The sequence below is a fragment of the Cucurbita pepo genome, chromosome 14 (genome assembly GCF_057944985.1).
Source record: "Cucurbita pepo subsp. pepo isolate OVF chromosome 14, ASM5794498v1, whole genome shotgun sequence".
Classification (NCBI taxonomy): Eukaryota; Viridiplantae; Streptophyta; class Magnoliopsida; order Cucurbitales; family Cucurbitaceae; genus Cucurbita; species Cucurbita pepo.
In genome coordinates, this window is record NC_141811.1 from 6,275,198 (window position 1) to 6,293,040 (window position 17,843).

Genomic DNA, 17,843 nt, shown 5'->3' on the forward strand with positions numbered 1-17,843 from the left:
TTAATAATAAATAGAAATAGTAAAATGAGGGATTGATTGATGTGGAGTTATTATTAAAATAAATAAAGTACAAAATAAAATCCTAAAAACTTTACTTTAAGCAAAATCATGTGATGAGATAAATAAATAAATAAATAAATAAATAAATAAATAAATAAATAAATAAAAAGCAAAGTCTTGTGATATGAAAAAAAGGAAAAGAAATGATACTCTTTAAAAGTTGATGGGGTTGGAATTTGGAATTAGTGCTTCTAAATAAATAAATAAATAAATAAATAAATAAATAAATAAATAAATAAACCAATGAATGAAACTAATGAGGACAAAACTTAAAAAGCCAAAAAGAAATATATATATATATATATAAATAAAAGTTAAATTAATAAAAATACCCCTAATATTTATAATTTGTTTAGAAAGTATTTTTAAAATTTCAAAATTTTTAATAATACTTTTGAATTTAAAAAAAAATTAATTTTTTTTAAAATTTTAATAGTATTTTAGAAACACCATAAAATTTTAAATTTTTTTTTATACCATTAGTACTATGTTTAAGAAAATACCTCTCGAAAATTTAAACATAACATTCATATTGGTAACCACTCAAATACTTCAATTAATTAATCTATTAAATATAAATTTAAAATATTAAATTTTAATTTTGTTTTTGTATTTAATAAATTAGTGAATTTAACGTAGAAAGTTGAACGCTCAAAATTATAATTTTAAAATTTTTTAAAAATTTAAAATTTGGAGATTAAATTTATAATTTAATCTATAACAACCGACTTAAAATGAGGGTTTTGGGTGTTTATATGAAAGATTGACAAAATCTCTCTTAATATTGTTTTATTTATGGCACATTAATGAAATCATGATATAAATAGATAGTTGGTTGCATGTGTTACCTACTCACTCACACTATAATATTACCAAATTTAGACATTAAATTATAACATATGATATTAAATTACAGATGATTTTACTATTGTTTTATTATCCAATACAAATTTGCCATATCAAATGGGCTTGATTTCATCAGCATCTAGGGAAGATTAATATAATAAACAATACTACATTATGGTTGATACATACGAGGATTATGATCCTGACATATAATCTTCAAATTTTCAATTATTTCTACTAATTTGATTTTTAAGTTTTAGTTCTTATAATGTGTAATCCAGAATGTTAAAAAATATCGATGATTTGAAAAACTCTATCAACTCAATAATACCCGTAAAATTTAGGTTGAGTTCATTATTTATTAAGGGTTATTTGGATTATGAGCTCGAGTTGATAAATTTAAAACCCAAATAAAGTTTGAGTCTAAAAAATGTCTAAATACGACCCAACTTAATTCAAACGTTTTAAATTTGTTTTGAGAAAATGCTCTTTAAAACTTTAAACGTTGTAAATGATCCCACATACAACTTTTGATTTTTACACAGTAACCATCACGTCAAAACTATACAAGGGTATTTCTTGAAATAAATTTCACTGTTCGAGGGTAAACATTAAACGTTCTAAAATTGAGGGGTATTTGTGTAATTTAACCACATTTTAATATAAAACATATAAAAAACATGAAAAATTGAAAAGGGTTCCCTCTTCTTGTTTGTTTGTTTTTTTTGTATGGTAGAGGTGATGATGATGTTGTTTCCATGGATGAGTTTAGGGTTTGTTTAGTACAATTTTGGAGACTACTTTAGAGGCCCACCTTAATGAGTATGCCCTTCTCCCTCTCATTGCCCTTTTCCTTTCTCTTCTTGTCTCGTACTCGATCTATCTCTTAATTTGATAAGAATCTTATTTACCAGTAAAACGTTTTAACGGTTTTTAAATGTCTTTAATATAAGTATCGACCTTCGTAACTATTATATGCTGCAAGAATCGTTACTTTCGATGACATAATGTGATAAAGCAATCATGAACCTCAGTCCAACGATCCAAGCTTTTGTTGAAGCAAGAACCCTTGAATCAAAGAAATTAACATATCATTATACAAGATTCAGATCACCTAAGAGATAAGACTATAATTAGATTACCTCTTAAGATCAAGAGCAAGATTTGAAACTTTGTTCTAAATTGAGTCTCTCCACAATCGAACTTGATCAAAACTTGATTAAATGGTTCATATGCAATTTACTACAAGAATGGCTTGAATTAGAAATACTGATGACGGTGCTCAAATTTATGAGGGTGATAAAAAAATTGGATTTTACATGCTAATTTATGGGTATTTATAGTCTCTCTACGAAAAAAACTCTCAACTCTTCAAATGCCCACTCACAGAAGTTAGTGGCCATGATTGATAACTTACTCCCCACTATGAGTCAAATGTTCACTGAAAAATAAATTAACTTCTTATGCAACCTAAAGTCACACTATCTTCATAACTTAACTTCTTAGGCTGAAATAATCATTTAAAAATATCTTCACAAACAATTTCATGAACTTCGCATGTTTCAAAGAAAGATCTTTAAAGTAATGCAAACGAAATATTAAATAAAACAAGGTAAACATTGAAAATAAACATGCGCTATACTAACAACCTATAGTCAAATTATTTAAATACAATTATCTTATGCATATGCTATGATGTTATTGTCAGCTAGCTGTACAGAAGTGTCTTGCTTTTATCTGAAAGATAGAATTAGCACACCGCTTGAGTATTTTAAGAAATGTATAGTAAATGACCCCACTATTGAGGTTAGAGAATGCACACACATGCACTCATGATTAGGGACCTATAGTTAAAATCATCATAAATGTGACCTCTAGTCCGGACAAAATTGATGTGTAGTACTTCCCTACACACAACCCACACGTGCGAGCGTGAGTTCACCAGGCAGTTCGCACCCCCTGGGCCCATCTAGTACTTCCCTACACAAAACCCACATGTGCAAGCGTGAGTTCATCAGGCGGTTCGCACCCCCTGGACCCATCATAGACGGGCTAGTTGTCTCGAGATCATCAAACCCTCAAATATCATCAATCTCTCTCTCTCTCTAGGATAATAAATTAAGAAAAAATCCATAAGATTTGTGTTTAGTTGGTTCCTAAATTTTAAAGATTGTCTAATAGATTCCTAAGTTTTCAATTTGGAGTCTAGTAACCCAATAAACTTTCAATTTCATGTCTATTAAATTCCATAAAACTTTAAAATTTTTAAAAATGAATTGATTTCATGTCTAACATCTAGAATAGTGAGTGATTCAATCAACATCTAGAAAAATGGCTAGAAAGAAGCACAAAAAACGAGAAACCCACAAGAAACAAATCAGTATAAAACAAACACCAATAACAACATATTCACAAATTTAAAGGAAAAACCCCCCCATATAAATGATACACATGTTGCTCAAGACATGAAATAATAAAGGAATGAAAAAAGGTAATCAAAGATGCTCTTCACCAAAACTCATATTGTGTAGTCCCAAGGCATTGGCATTGGCATTGGCAATGGCAATGGCAATGGGCATTGCTATTGGCATTGCTATTACCAAGAAAGGCAAAAGGGGTGACCACAATTTCTTTTGGGAGTGATCATAAATGGTTCTTTAGATCACAGTGACAGAGACCCCTACAAAGACAACGACCCTTCAAAATGGAAGGCCCACAATCGCATCTGCATGAGAGATAAGGACTTGTCATAGGGCACTCTTGCCCAAGTGCTCCTTCTGAATATCACAAACAAGTGGGGTGTGTGTGTGCGCATTCAAATGCCTCCCCCTTCTAACCCTCATACATAGGTCAATCATTTGTATTTGGATTCCTCATGTCTACTAAACTATTTACCCATTTACCGCTTATCACGTCCTAAGATTCCTCAACGTCCCTATTGATACATTGATAACAACACCTGTAACAGCCCAAACCCACCACTAGCAGATATTATCCTTTTTGGACTTTCGCTCAAGATTTTTAAAACGTGTTTGGTAGGGAGAGGTTTCCATACCCTTACAAAGAATGTTTCATTCCCCTCTCCAACCGATGTGGGATCTCACAACACCTGACAAGAGATAGATTACCATTTTGGGCTTCTGCTCAAGGTGTTTAAAACGTGTCTGTTAGGGAGAGGTTTCCACACCCTTATAAAGAATGTTTTATTCCCCTCTCCAACTGATGTGGGATCTCACAACACCTGACAAGAGATAGATTACCATTTTGGGCTTCCGCTCAAGGTATTTAAAACGTGTCTGTTAGGGAGAGGTTTCCACACCCTTATAAAGAATGTTTCGTTCACCTCTCCAACCGACGTGGGATCTCACAACACCTGACAAGAGATAGATTACCAGACCTTACAAACGATAATCAATATAAATTAAGAAATGACGTCGTAAGAGTTTGAATACGAGAGACTATACTTTAGTACCACATTTAATCACTCCTAACTTTAAAAAAAGAACAAAAACAAATGTGACCCAACTTTATTGATCAATGAAATTTGATAAACTAAGGGGGGGAAACACCTCTGCATTAAAAGGGGGGAAAAGGTACAACAACATGGATCCCAAAATGCAATTTATAATTGTAGATCACAGAAAAGAAGAAAAACAAAAACAAAAACAATGTTTTCTATTCAAGAAGAAGAGAAGGGAAGGAGGGGAAGAGGTGCAGTAGATTTTTCTATGGCTCTTCTTTTTTTAAGAGGAAGATCAAAAGCAGATTTCATCTGCTGCTCTGCTTTTGCTTTACAGCTCTCCCTTTAAGACTATTCCATCTTCTAATAAAGCTTTCAAATCCTACATTCTTTTACATGGATAACTGGTCCACCAATGTAGGGCAACTAGGAAGAAGGAATAAAGTTGAAGAAATCATTTGGAATTAGAATTATAAACTAATAAGAGTAAATTCCCTCCATTTAAAAATTTTAAAAAATTAAAAAAATTAAAAAAAAGACCTCTCACTGACCTACTGGCTCCTTCTTCTTCTTCATCTGCAGCAGCCTGCATCTCTCCCATCATTGTAGATTGATCATTCAACACCATTGTAATGATATATTAATAATCATCATCTTCTTTTCCACCCACATGGAACCAACTCTTTAGTAGATATTTCTTCTTCAAAAGTGGATAGCTTTTATCATATGATCAATAAAAACCAAAAAAAAAAAAAAAAAGGATCATCACCATGGTTTTGTATTATCTTCCTTGAGGAACTCTTTTTCTTGGCTTCTAGAATTTATAGAGAGATTTAAGATTAGGAAGGAAACGTCATTTGGCATAATTGGATTCTTGGGTTAAAAAAGTTTTGTGTTTCTCTCACTCTCGAGATTCGCCCCTTTCGAAGAGAAATTATTGGACGAAACCAACACAATGATGGTTATGTCGAGTTAAGATTATGTCGTCCTGGGGAGGCAAGGACTTCATGTGGGAGTGACATTATAGGTGAGCTTGAGTTAGAGGCCTATAATGTACAGAGGGCAGTACAGCCCTGAGTTTCCTGGTTAGTATTCAGGGAAAAAAAGAAGAGACAAAACTAAACATACAAGAGTCATTTACCAAAAGCTTGAGGACAGAACTGTTCTTATTGATGGAAAGTGCAAATCCTTCACTTCAGCTCTCTCTTTTTCATTCATTCAAAGCAATAAAGAGCATCCTTTAATTAAAGCTGAAGGGTATTCTTGTCATATGAATAAAGAAAGGAAACAAAGCATTAACTTTGCTCTCTCTCTTTTTTTTTTGTTTTTTTTCATTTCTTTTTCCCTCCCCACCCCGCATTTGATCTTTCTATTATCCAACGGCCATCTTTTAACTTGCAATTTGCTAGCTACTTGTCTATCTACAGAGCCATCTTCTCTCTTTCCTTTCATTCAACCTCTTTTCTTCCTAGCTTTGCTAAAAGAAACTTGCATAGAGGAATCCAGAAAGCAAAGAAACCATTTTTGTAGCAGAATTTCAACATTGCATCTTCACGAAAAGGAAAGAAAAGCAAACAAAAGAGGAGAAAAAAAGGAGGGTCTTAGTTTTTCTTACTTGTATTTGAACACTCGTTTACTATGAACATGCTTGATTCCTTGAGCCCAAGTACACTTGAAGAAGTTCAACGTGTTATTCCACTGTCTTCTCCTCCTCACTTTGCTGAAGAACATATTATAGCAAAGCTGCTTAAGACCCTTGATTTTTCCTTCCTGTACTTCCAAACTCAATTCCCTTGAAACAATTTCGGGAAAAACATGTTTTTCCTTGTTTTTACATTCTTGTCTCTTCTAGGCTCCTCTTCTTCCCACAGTTTGGTCAGTGATTTCCATGTTTTGCTTGCTCTCAAACAAGGGTTTCAATTCTCTGACTCTGCTATACTAAGCACTTGGAATGCCTCAAACTTCAGCTCAGTTTGTTCGTGGGTCGGGATTCAGTGCGCTGATGGACGAGTTGTGTCGGTTGACTTGAGAGATTTGAACCTTGGTGGCTCTGTTTCACCGTTGATTTCGAGTCTTGACCAACTTTCTGAGTTGTCTTTAGCAGGAAATAACTTCTCTGGTGGCATTGAAGTAACGAATTTGAGTTACCTTCGATTCCTCAACATCTCAACCAATCAGTTCACTGGGACTCTGGACTGGAACTTCTCGAGCCTGCCGAACTTGGAGGTGTTCGATGCCTATGACAACAACTTCACTGCTCAGCTCCCCACTAAGATTTTGAACTTACGGAACCTCAAATACTTGGACCTTGGAGGTAACTATTTCCATGGAAAAATCCCTGAGAGCTATGGCAGTTTAGAAGAGTTGCAATATCTTTCTCTTGAAGGAAATAATTTGGTTGGGAAAATCCCAGAAGAGCTGGGAAATCTCACGAATTTGAGAGAAATTTACTTGGGTCATTTCAATGCTTTCGAAGGTGGGATTCCACCTGAGCTTGGGAAGTTGGTCAATTTGGTTATCATGCAGATTACAGACTGCAGTTTGGATGGTCAAATTCCTCATGAACTGGGGAATTTGAAGGCCTTGAACACACTATATTTGTATACAAATCAACTCTCGGGTTCGATTCCGAAGCAGTTAGGCAATTTGACAAACTTGGTCTATCTCGATCTCTCCAACAATGCACTCACCGGAGAAATCCCATCTGAGTTTGTTAATCTCAAACAGCTCAAGCTTTACAACCTCTTCATCAACAAACTGCACGGATCTATTCCAGACTACATAGCAGATTTACCAAACTTAGAGACATTGGCACTGTGGATGAACAACTTTACCGGCACAATCCCGAAGATTCTTGGCCAAAATGGGAGGCTTCGGCTCCTCGATTTGTCTTCAAACAAGCTCACAGGTATAATACCGCAAGATTTGTGTTCATCAAATCAGCTGACAATACTGATTCTGATGAACAACTTCCTGTTTGGACCAATCCCTGATGGTTTAGGGACATGTACCAGTCTTACAAAAGTGAGGTTGGGGCAGAACTATCTGAATGGAAGCATTCCCAATGGCTTCATTTACTTGCCTCAACTAAATTTAGCAGAGTTTCAGGACAACTACCTTTCAGGTACACTTTCAGAAAATTGGGAGAGTTCATCAAAACCCATCAAATTAGGGCAACTTAATCTCTCTAACAATCTTCTCTCAGGATCTTTACCATCTTCACTTTCTAATTTCTCTTCTCTGCAAATTCTCCTCCTCAATGGCAACCAGTTTTCTGGTACAATCCCTCCTTCCATTGGAGAGCTCAATCAACTTCTAAAGCTTGATCTTAGCAGAAACACACTTTCTGGTCAAATTCCTCCTGAAATAGGGAATTGTATCCATCTTACTTACCTTGATTTGAGCAAGAACAACCTCTCTGGCCCAATTCCACCTGAAATTTCGAATATACATATTCTCAATTACCTCAACTTGTCGAGAAATCATCTAAATCAATCCCTACCGAAATCAATAGGGGCAATGAAGAGCCTTACGATTGCTGATTTCTCCTTCAATGATTTCTCCGGAAAGTTACCGGAATCAGGACAACTTGCCTTCTTCAATGCTTCGTCCTTTGCCGGAAATCCTCAACTCTGCGGCTCTCTCCTGAATAATCCCTGCAACTTCGCAACAACAGCGACAAAACCGGGAAAAACTCCGGCGTACTTCAAGCTAATCTTCGCTCTCGGCCTACTGATTTGCTCTCTAGTGTTCGCCATAGCGGCTGTAGTCAAAGCGAAATCATTCAAAAGAAACGGATCGAGTTCATGGAAAATGACCTCATTCCAAAAGCTCGATTTCACCGTCTACGACGTATTGGAGTGCGTGAAAGACGGCAACGTGATCGGAAGAGGTGGCGCTGGCATTGTCTACCACGGGAAAATGCCGAACGGAGTCGAGATCGCAGTGAAGAAACTCCTAGGATTCGGCCCTAACAGTCACGACCATGGATTCCGAGCCGAAATCCAAACCCTAGGTAACATTCGACACCGAAACATCGTCAGATTACTCGCATTCTGCTCCAATAAAGAGACAAATCTCCTCGTATACGAATACATGAGGAACGGAAGCTTAGGTGAAGCACTCCATGGCAAAAAGGCCTCGTTTCTCGGATGGAATTTGAGGTGCAAAATCGCCATTGAGGCTGCCAAAGGTCTCTGCTACCTCCACCACGATTGCTCTCCACTAATCGTCCACCGAGACGTGAAATCGAACAACATTCTCTTGAATTCCAACTTCGAAGCTCACGTCGCCGATTTCGGTCTGGCGAAGTTCATGTTCGAGGGCGGCGCGTCGGAATGCATGTCGGTGATCGCCGGCTCTTACGGCTACATTGCTCCTGGTACGTTTTTCTTCTTTCTCTTTTTCTCTTTTATTTTTTTATTTTTTTATTTTTTCTATTGCTTTTTTCGATTTTCATATTTATTTTATTTTTCTTTTTCTTTTTCAATTTGGGTCGTTACAGTATTAGTTAAGTTAGTTAATTACTAAAATCCGTATGGTGGGCCATGGTAATTGAATTAGTAGTCAACGCAGCCGTCCGATCGTCACAGCCATGAAAATCCAAGGGCGGTGATTGACAGTGACCATTGGAACTTTGGTTTCACCAGTTGGTCAAATTATATTTTAAAGAAAAAACACTCAAATTTTTTTATTTATCTAAATTATCTAACTTTCCACTTTATTTCCAAAAAAAAGTTGTAGTAATATTTTTAACTTAAAAAATTAAAAAATATATATTTTTATTGCATGACTTAAAATATTTTATTTTAAAATTACTCTTAAAATTTTAATACCGTTGTATGTTCAATATTCTATGTTTTAAATTCTTTAATTTTTTTGTTAATAAATTTTATTTTTTAAAATTAATGATTTAAGTATGTTACTTTGATATATTGATATATGATGGGCAATATCAGCATAGCTCAATTAATTTAAAAACCTATGATTTTATCTGATGAGTGTCCTAAGTTTGAATTATAGTCTATTTTTTTATTATATTTATAAATATTTTTCGATTCCAATTTTTGTAAATGACGATGATATATATACTGATACATTTTTTTATTTTATTGTATTATTGTAGAATATGCGTACACATTGAGAGTCGACGAGAAAAGTGATGTATATAGTTTTGGAGTTGTGCTATTAGAACTTTTGACGGGTCGTCGTCCAGTTGGAGATTTCGAGGACGGAGTGGTTGACATAGCACAATGGTGCAAAAGAGCTCTAACAAATGGTGAGAATGAAAACGACATTATTTGCATAGTTGACAAAAGGATCGGGATGGCGCCTAAAGAGGAAGCAAAACACTTATTCTTCATAGCAATGTTATGTGTGCAAGAGAACAGTGTGGAAAGACCAACAATGAGAGAAGTGGTTCAAATGTTGGCCGAGTTTTCTCATCAGTTTCCCCAATCTCCCTCTTCTTCTTCTCCCTATCAAAATTTGAAGAACGGCGAAAAGGAGAGAGAAGATCCCTCGAAATCTAAACTCGATCTTTTAGTTTAAGCGAGAAAAAAATGTTTTTTTTTTTTTTTTTTTTTTTTTTTTTTTTTTTTTTTTTTTTTTTTTTTTGGCTTTAGGGTTTTATCAAATATATATATATATATATATATTAATTTAGGGTTTAGTTTGATATGCTTTATCTTTTAAAGCTTTATAATATTGTGTGTTAAATGGGTTGTTTTTTTATATATGTAAAGGTTTATTTTCTTAAGATATTTAAGTAATTTAGGGAATTTGAGGGGGGGAAAGTTGAAAGAAAATGGGGGGAGGGGGTGGAACAAATAAAATTAAACTAAAATTGTGTACTTCTTAGCAAAATACAAGCATAAATTTGGTCTTACACACCCGTTCTCGACTTCGTATCATAATTTGATTCTAGCCATCAATACGTATAATATTATTAAAATCGCTCTCGTGATTCTCGACTATGAACATGCTATATTATTACTTTTCTCGTAACATAGGTATGCAATTGTGAATTATATGATATTCAATATATGAGTTTAATATCTATTGTTTTGAATATTTGTTTTAATTAGATTTCTGTTCTTGTTATTGGTTTCATTTTAAATTGATTGATTTAACCCTTGAAATATATGGATTCTCTTAAAACTATATTCTATATTGAGTTAACAAACCACCTTAAATTATTTTAATTTTAAAATATACACATTATATACTATTTATTTATTTTATTCATAATTATTTTATTGATTATATATTTTCTAACCAACCTTATAAATAATTTTTAACTATTTTTGAGATTAAATTTTAATTAAACTATTTTTGAGATTAAATTTTAAATTTTAATTAAATGTTTAAAAATAAATAAATAAATAATTTTTTACAGATTAACATTTTACTTTTATTAAAAATAAAATTTTGAATAAATAAAAAATTAATTAAATTCAAAAAAATTATATTCTATTTAAGGTATAAGGTACATTAATTATTTTAATATTTAATGTATTAAATATATTAATTTTTTTTTCTCTTTTTAGTTTTTTATATTTAATGTATTAAATATAATAAATACATTTTTGTCTCTTTTTATTTTAATAAATCTAATAAATGAAATTATTAATTTGAATATCTATTTTTTTTAAAAATAGATTCACTTTTAATGAACCTAATTAGAGGTCCAATTATCTCAAAATTAAATTTAAAAATTAATAAAATTAATTAATTACACTCTTTAATTAACTTAAATTAAATTAATTAATTATACTCTTTAATTAACTTTAATTATTTATATAATTAACTTTAGTTAAATTATTTATTAATTACACTTTTCATTTAACTTTAATTATTCATAGGTCTTAACTTTAATCAATTTTCATAATAATTAACTTTAATTAATTAACTAATTACACTCTTTAATTTTATATATTTTTGTAATATATTCATAATAGGGGTAATTTGGACCTACTTGTATATTTTCGTAATATATAAGCAATCATATATTAAATTTATTATTCAAGTCCAGAAATTGACTCCATTAATTAGTAATGTAATTAAAGTTTCAGTCTACATTACTCTTAGAAAACAGAATTAAAAAATATCAAGTTTTGTAATATTATATAACAAATAATTACTGAATAAATAAAATCAATAAAATTTAAAACGGTAATTGGAGGGGTGCGCCAGCCCAGGCAGTAGTGCAAGACTTGGGCGACGCTCGAGAGCCCCAGCAGCAAGCTGCTGTAAACGGGCTCTCCACCGTTAAAAATTAATTTAATATCATGTGGGCCGACGGCCCACGTATCAGATATTAAACTGATAAGAACAGATACTACACTTGATCTTAGCCAAAAGGCCGAGAAAGGTATGAATTGTTATGAATTCCACCGCTGCTTTTATAGACACTTCCGATTACTGTGGTATGGGCACAACCGATGTGGGATGAGCTGGTTGGTTTTATCTTTATTACTTCCTCAATTGTCACCTTCTAAGTCTTCCTTCGGCCAAGTTAGTATTGTTTTGGATAATTATGGGTATTAATATGATTCTTAATCTAGATTATCCATTATTTTTTATTTATTATTATTATTATTATTATTATTATTATTATTTTTTGTTGAATTTGGGTTGAATTTTTGAATACGAAAAATTTGGGTCGATTAGCAATTTTATGTTTTTTATTGAGTTAATTTAACCAACCCGACCAACTTGAAAATAGGCTTACGTCCCAAACTACCTCAACTCTAACTAACGTCATATTTGTAAATGTTTGATAGTTAAGTTTTTGAGATTTTAGTTAGTAATATAACGTGTAATATGTATAAATATATATATATATATTTTTTAATAATTTTAAAAAATAACTTGACTACTCAACCTAACCAAAAAACAAAGAGTAGAGTTGGGTTGGGTTGAGTCGGATTGTGAACTCTATTCAGATTGCTCGAGTCACACATCTCTTGGATTGGTTCAAAAGATTTCTTCAACTCAATCACTGTACTGAATGACATATTAAATATCGGAACCTTTCTGTTGTTAAAGGTATACTTAGAGAGTTAACATCCTTTTAGTTTGGTTTTAAATTGCTCTCTCACATGATTTTGGTCATTCAAAATCAATTAAATATTGAATTCATACGATTAAAACTGAAACCACATGGTTTTGAATACGACACCTTCTATGTATACGTAAAATGTTAAATATAGAATGAGTATTTAAAAATACTACCACACTATTATAATAATAAAAAATGCCACTTTACACTGCATGTTTTGTGACTTGTGGGATCTAATTTGTGTGATTGTTCCTTGAGCTTTACTGTTCTTTCTCAGTAGAGCCATGTTTACATACAATTCACGCACACCAAGCAAGCTCGTTAACATACCGTTAGACTTGACTATGGACTAGTAAGTGTTCACACTGACGAAAATCAATAAAAAGGAAAGAAACACGAATAATAATGTGGTGTCCTAATAAATTGGAAAGCTAATCCATGTTCATATAACATACAATGTGCATGAGACCCACATTAAAAATCATGGTTCAATGAGATGATGCACATAAAACTTTCATACATATCACATGACTGTATTAACATAACAAATATAATCAACAAAATATGAAGTGCACACATCACAAAAGTCACTCGAACAACATAACATGACATAAACAACAATATGTAAATATGGTATTCATGTATCAATCAATTTCATCCAACCTAACTCATACACGTTCAAATTTAAAATTTAAAATAAAACGAAGTGGATCATGTGAGAAATGGGTTGGTGAGGTATTTCATATAAATTATGAATTTAATCAAACCATGAAAATAAAATTTAATTAAAATATTTAACCAATTAAAAAACTACAAAATTAATTAATTAATTAATTAAAAACTATGTTACCCAAATCCAATTATTAGAACAAATAAAAGCAAGTGGATCACGTGAGAGGAGGGGGTTGGTAAGGTGTTTGGTACAAAATTTAAACACATTTTTTTATTTAAAAAAAAAAAATTAGAAAATACGTGTTCGGTGTAAAAGTTTTTGTAAATAAAAATAAAACCAGAAAACGACAATAACGTTCTACACGTTCCCAAACACTCACCCCATCACGGGAGCTCAAATCCCATTTCATCATTTGAAATTTATTATTAAAAATATATATATATGGTCTGTTTTTTATATCGTCCGTAGATATTGTTCGCTTTGACCCATTACGTATCATCGTCGAAACAAATACCTCATTAGTAGATATTGTCTGATTTAACCTTGTCAATAGATATTGTTCGCTTTGACCCGTTACGTTTCATCGTCGAACTTGCAATTTTAAAACACGTTTAGTAGGGAGCGATTTTCTCGGCCTTTTATGAATTTCCTTACTGTGACTGACGTAGGTCCTCTCAATTAAATTTAAAATATACGATTTTGATTGCTAGAGCATTATATGTATACATATATTAAATTTATTTTGATTTTTTTTATTATTTATCCTCTAAAATTTTAAAATAATTTTTAATTTTAAAAATATATATTCAAATTGAATAGTAAATCTAGGAACTAACCCAATCAATTTACAACTGGAACGATGGTCGTTCCAGCTCCCAAAAAAAAAAAAAAACATATCTAACTCGAGAAGCTACTGATTTTATAACATAATCAAATGCATTTTTAAATTACAAGATTCAATTAATAAATGATTTATGGTTAACTATTGGTAACCTCCAATAATTTTGTACTAATTACGAAGGCAAGGCTGTAAGGGTAGTTGGCAGAAATTGCGAGAGGAATGTGCTTATTTATTTGATTCCTGCTTTCTTGGAGACCAAACCAACACAAAATTCTTCATAATGTCTTCTATTTTTCTGCAATTCACCCCCTTCTTGTCCCAATCTCTCCACACCCACCGCAAGCTCCGCCGTTACAGACCCCCCACCCCTCTTTTCCGGCCGTCAAAGCCCCCCGGACACCTCGCCGTCCGAGCACTTCAACGGAAAACAGAGCTTCCATCTCTTCCAACGCCGCCGCAGAAACCAACCCCTGTGGCCAAATTCGTGTCCACGGCGGCAGGGCTGTTCCCTCTGTATATCACGGCTGGTGGCGTTGTTGCGTGCCTGAAACCGTCGACGTTCTCGTGGTTCGTGCGGAGAGGGCCTGGTTCTTATAGCTTGGCTCTTGGGTTGGTTATGTTGGCCATGGGACTCACTCTGGAGCTCAAGGATTTGTTCACTCTGTTCATGGAGAGGCCGCTTTCTGTGAGTTTTTGTAACATTTTTTGAATTTTGGAATATTTGGTGAATTAATGAATGATTTTGAGCTTGTGGGTTGGTTGATTTTTGGTCAGATATTATATGTATGTATAGCTCAATTCACAATTATGCCGGTGGTCGGAGCTCTCATCGGAAAATATCTTGGCCTTCCGCCGCCGCTTTCCGTCGGGTTGGTCTTGCTCGGATGTTGTCCTGGAGGGATTGCTTCGAGTGTGGTAAGTTTATCATCTAGTGTATACTTTGAGTGTCTCGTACCAATGGAGATTATTCCCTGGCTTATAAATCTATGATCAATGTGGAATTCCCTCCTACCATCCTCCTCTCGAACCAAGTACACTATAGAGCCTCCCCTAAGGCCTATAACTTCTTTCTCTAGAGCCCTTAAACAAAATACCCAAAAATGCCTCGAACCAATCGAGATCTATTCCGTACTTATAAATTCATGATCATTCTCTTAATTAACCAATGTGGGACTCCCTTCCAATAAAGTACACTATAGAGCCTCTCTTAAGGCTCATGGAGCCCTCGAATAGCCTCCGCTTAATTGAGGTTCGACTCCTTTCTCTAGAGCCCTTGAAAAAAGTACACTCTTTGTTCGACACTTCAGTCATTTTTTACTTACACTTCCGAAGGTTCCAACTTCTTTGTTGGACATTCCAGGATTCTATTGACATGTATAAGTTAAGGGCATGACTCTGATACCATGATAATGATATTATATTATCCACTTTGAGCATAAACTCTCGTAACTTTACTTTTTGGTTTCTGCTCTATACCAAATCCATGATATTTCCTTAATTAACCAACGTGGGACTTCTTCCCAACAATCAATTATTTTTTTTGAACAGTAAATAGTGTTTCAGGTGACGTTAATAGCTCGAGGCGACGTTCCTTTATCGATTATAATGACGGTATGCACCACTCTGGGAGCCGTAATTCTCACTCCCTTTCTCACTAAAACGCTCGTTGGAGCTTTCGTTCCGGTCAACGCTTTGAAGCTGTCTCTCAGCACTCTTCAGGTCAAACAAACAAAAGAACTTTGACTAAAATCGATCCGACATAGATTTTGGTTGACTTTTTGTTTGTTGGTTTAGGTGGTGGTAGCTCCCATTTTGTTGGGTTCTTACTTGCAGAAAGCTTATCCAAAGCTTGTGAAACGAATTGTGACATTTTCGCCACTTGTTGCTGTCTTAACTTCGTCACTTCTCGCTTGCAGGTCTTTTTTCTTTGTTGTTGAACCATTTTTTGCTTTCTTAAGCTGTTTTTGAGGTGGATTTACTGATGGTTCTTGTTTTATCTTAGTGTTTTTTCAGAGAATTTCGTTCGATTTAAATCATCACTTGTTAGTTCGACGTTGGGTTCCGACGTATCTTCATGGATTGGTGTTAAAACAATATTGTCCGGAGAGTTGGGAGCTGTAATACTTTCGGTGTTTTTGTTGCACCTCGTTGGTTTCTTTGTCGGGTAAGTCGTCGTTGCATCTCTTTCATTGCTTCTTGACGTGAATTTGGTCAAATGGGTATCGAACTTCAATCCTCGTAGATTTTTTATAACAACCCAAGTCTACTGTTATCAGATATTGTCCGCTTTGATCCGTTACGTATCATCATTAGCCTCATGGTTTTAAAACGCGTTTGTTAGGGAGAGGTTTACACACCCTTATAAGAATGTTTAGTTTCCCTCACCAACCAATGTGAGATCTCACAATCCACCATCTGAAGTGCCCAACGTCCTCGTTGGCAAACTGCTCGATATAGCTCTGATACCATTTATAACAGTCCAAGTCCATTGCTATCAGATATTGTCCATTTTGGTCCGTTACATATCTCCGTCAGTCTCACAGTTTTAAAACACGTCTGTTAGATATTCTTATAAGAAATGTTTCGTTGCTCTCTTGAACAAATGTGGGATATCACATTCCATCCTTGAGGGGCCCACGTCTTCATTGACACACCGCCTGATATCTAATTCTAATACCATTTATAACAGCCCAAATCTACCGTTGGCCGATATTGTCCACTTTACCCATTACTGTCAATTTCACGATTTTAAACACGTTTATTATTGAGAGTTTTACACACCCGTATAAGAAATATTTCGTTTTTCACTCCAACCAACATGAGATCTCACATTTTTTCTTAACCATGTTGATATCATTTTACTTTGCAGCTACACAATAGCCGCAATCGGTGGATTTCAAGAACGAGAACGGAGAGCAATATCCCTTGAGGTATGAATCAAAACATAAACAATCACATCTTTAAAATTCAAAGCATGATATGATATGATATGATATGATATGAACGAGAGATCGAGTTTTGGATTCAGGTCGGGATGCAAAATTCATCATTGGGAGTAGTATTGGCAACAGCCCATTTCAGTTCAGCAATGGTGGCATTGCCTCCAGCAATGTCAGCGGTGATAATGAACATGATGGGTAGCAGCCTCGGGTCTTTATGGAGAAATATTCCGCCCACTGTTGCAGAGGCTGCCCAGTGAAACCCCCACACACTGTTTGCTTCACAATATGGAGGGGCCTTTCTGGGGCATTGGTTATCAGAATTTGACGGCTGAGATTCATTCGTCGGAGTTCTGAACTGACATCTGATGGCTATCAAATCAAGACTGTCGCCATGGACTGTCGTCACCTTGCACACTGACTCCACTTTGTCATCTTGCATCTCTGTCTCTCTTACAATATATGTTATTTTAATTTTTTTTTCTGTTTTTATACTTTTAATAATTTTTAATTTTAAGATTAAATTAATAAAAAAATATTATTAGATTTTATATTTTGTCTCCATATATTTATTTACTTCAAAAATACATTTAAAATTAAAAAAAAAAATCATTAATACTTCCAAGTTTTAAAAAAAAATTAAAAGTATCTTTGCTGTTAATATTATATTTTAAAAAAATACCTAACAAATTTTAGAGGGAGTATTTCAGACTCTAAACCTACTTTCGATTCATCCCGCATCGCCTGCTTACCAAAAATGGCCCACTTGGAGGTCTTGATTCCGTGCATGGCTCAACAAAGGATTCATGTCATCCAAACTATTTAAAGTTTGAGAATAGGTCGAGGGCGTTGTGTTGAACACAACTCTATGTTAGAAACACTAATTGAGAAGAGATTTACAAAACACTTTGTAGAAATTACTCATTTGAATCTGACCTAACAAATCTAAATCTTTTTCCTCA

General features: G+C 33.9%; 2 protein-coding genes, 1 long non-coding RNA gene and 1 other non-coding gene across 6 annotated transcripts; 2 read left to right on the plus strand and 2 right to left on the minus strand.

Annotated features, from left to right (window-relative positions):
* Positions 1-3,266: 3,266 nt before the first annotated feature.
* Positions 3,267-8,039, minus strand: LOC111810099 (uncharacterized). 3 transcript variants are annotated; one of them, XR_015411720.1, is made up of 3 exons: positions 7,900-8,039; positions 4,918-7,799; positions 3,267-3,631 (listed from the first exon to the last, which is right to left on the minus strand). It is a non-coding gene; the product is annotated as an uncharacterized LOC111810099 (long non-coding RNA). The 3 variants fall into 3 exon arrangements; XR_015411721.1 differs by lacking the exon at positions 3,267-3,631 and adding an exon at positions 3,656-4,279; XR_015411719.1 differs by lacking the exon at positions 3,267-3,631 and adding an exon at positions 4,414-4,792.
* LOC111810098 (uncharacterized) lies at positions 6,182-9,982 on the plus strand. Its single transcript, XM_023696672.2, has 2 exons — positions 6,182-8,747; positions 9,492-9,982. The coding sequence occupies exons 1-2, from the start codon at positions 6,182-6,184 to the stop codon at positions 9,914-9,916; spliced, it is 2,991 nt and encodes a 996-aa protein (XP_023552440.2). The 3' UTR covers positions 9,917-9,982.
* A 1,564-nt stretch (positions 9,983-11,546) lies between these two features.
* On the minus strand, positions 11,547-11,742 carry LOC111810975 (U2 spliceosomal RNA). The gene has a single exon (XR_002817490.2). It is a non-coding gene; the product is annotated as a U2 spliceosomal RNA (small nuclear RNA).
* A 2,399-nt stretch (positions 11,743-14,141) lies between these two features.
* On the plus strand, positions 14,142-17,432 carry LOC111810590 (putative sodium/metabolite cotransporter BASS2, chloroplastic). The gene is made up of 7 exons (XM_023697319.2): positions 14,142-14,627; positions 14,717-14,857; positions 15,506-15,661; positions 15,737-15,858; positions 15,945-16,106; positions 16,812-16,872; positions 16,971-17,432. The coding sequence occupies exons 1-7, from the start codon at positions 14,223-14,225 to the stop codon at positions 17,139-17,141; spliced, it is 1,218 nt and encodes a 405-aa protein (XP_023553087.2). The 5' UTR covers positions 14,142-14,222; the 3' UTR covers positions 17,142-17,432.
* Positions 17,433-17,843: the final 411 nt, after the last annotated feature.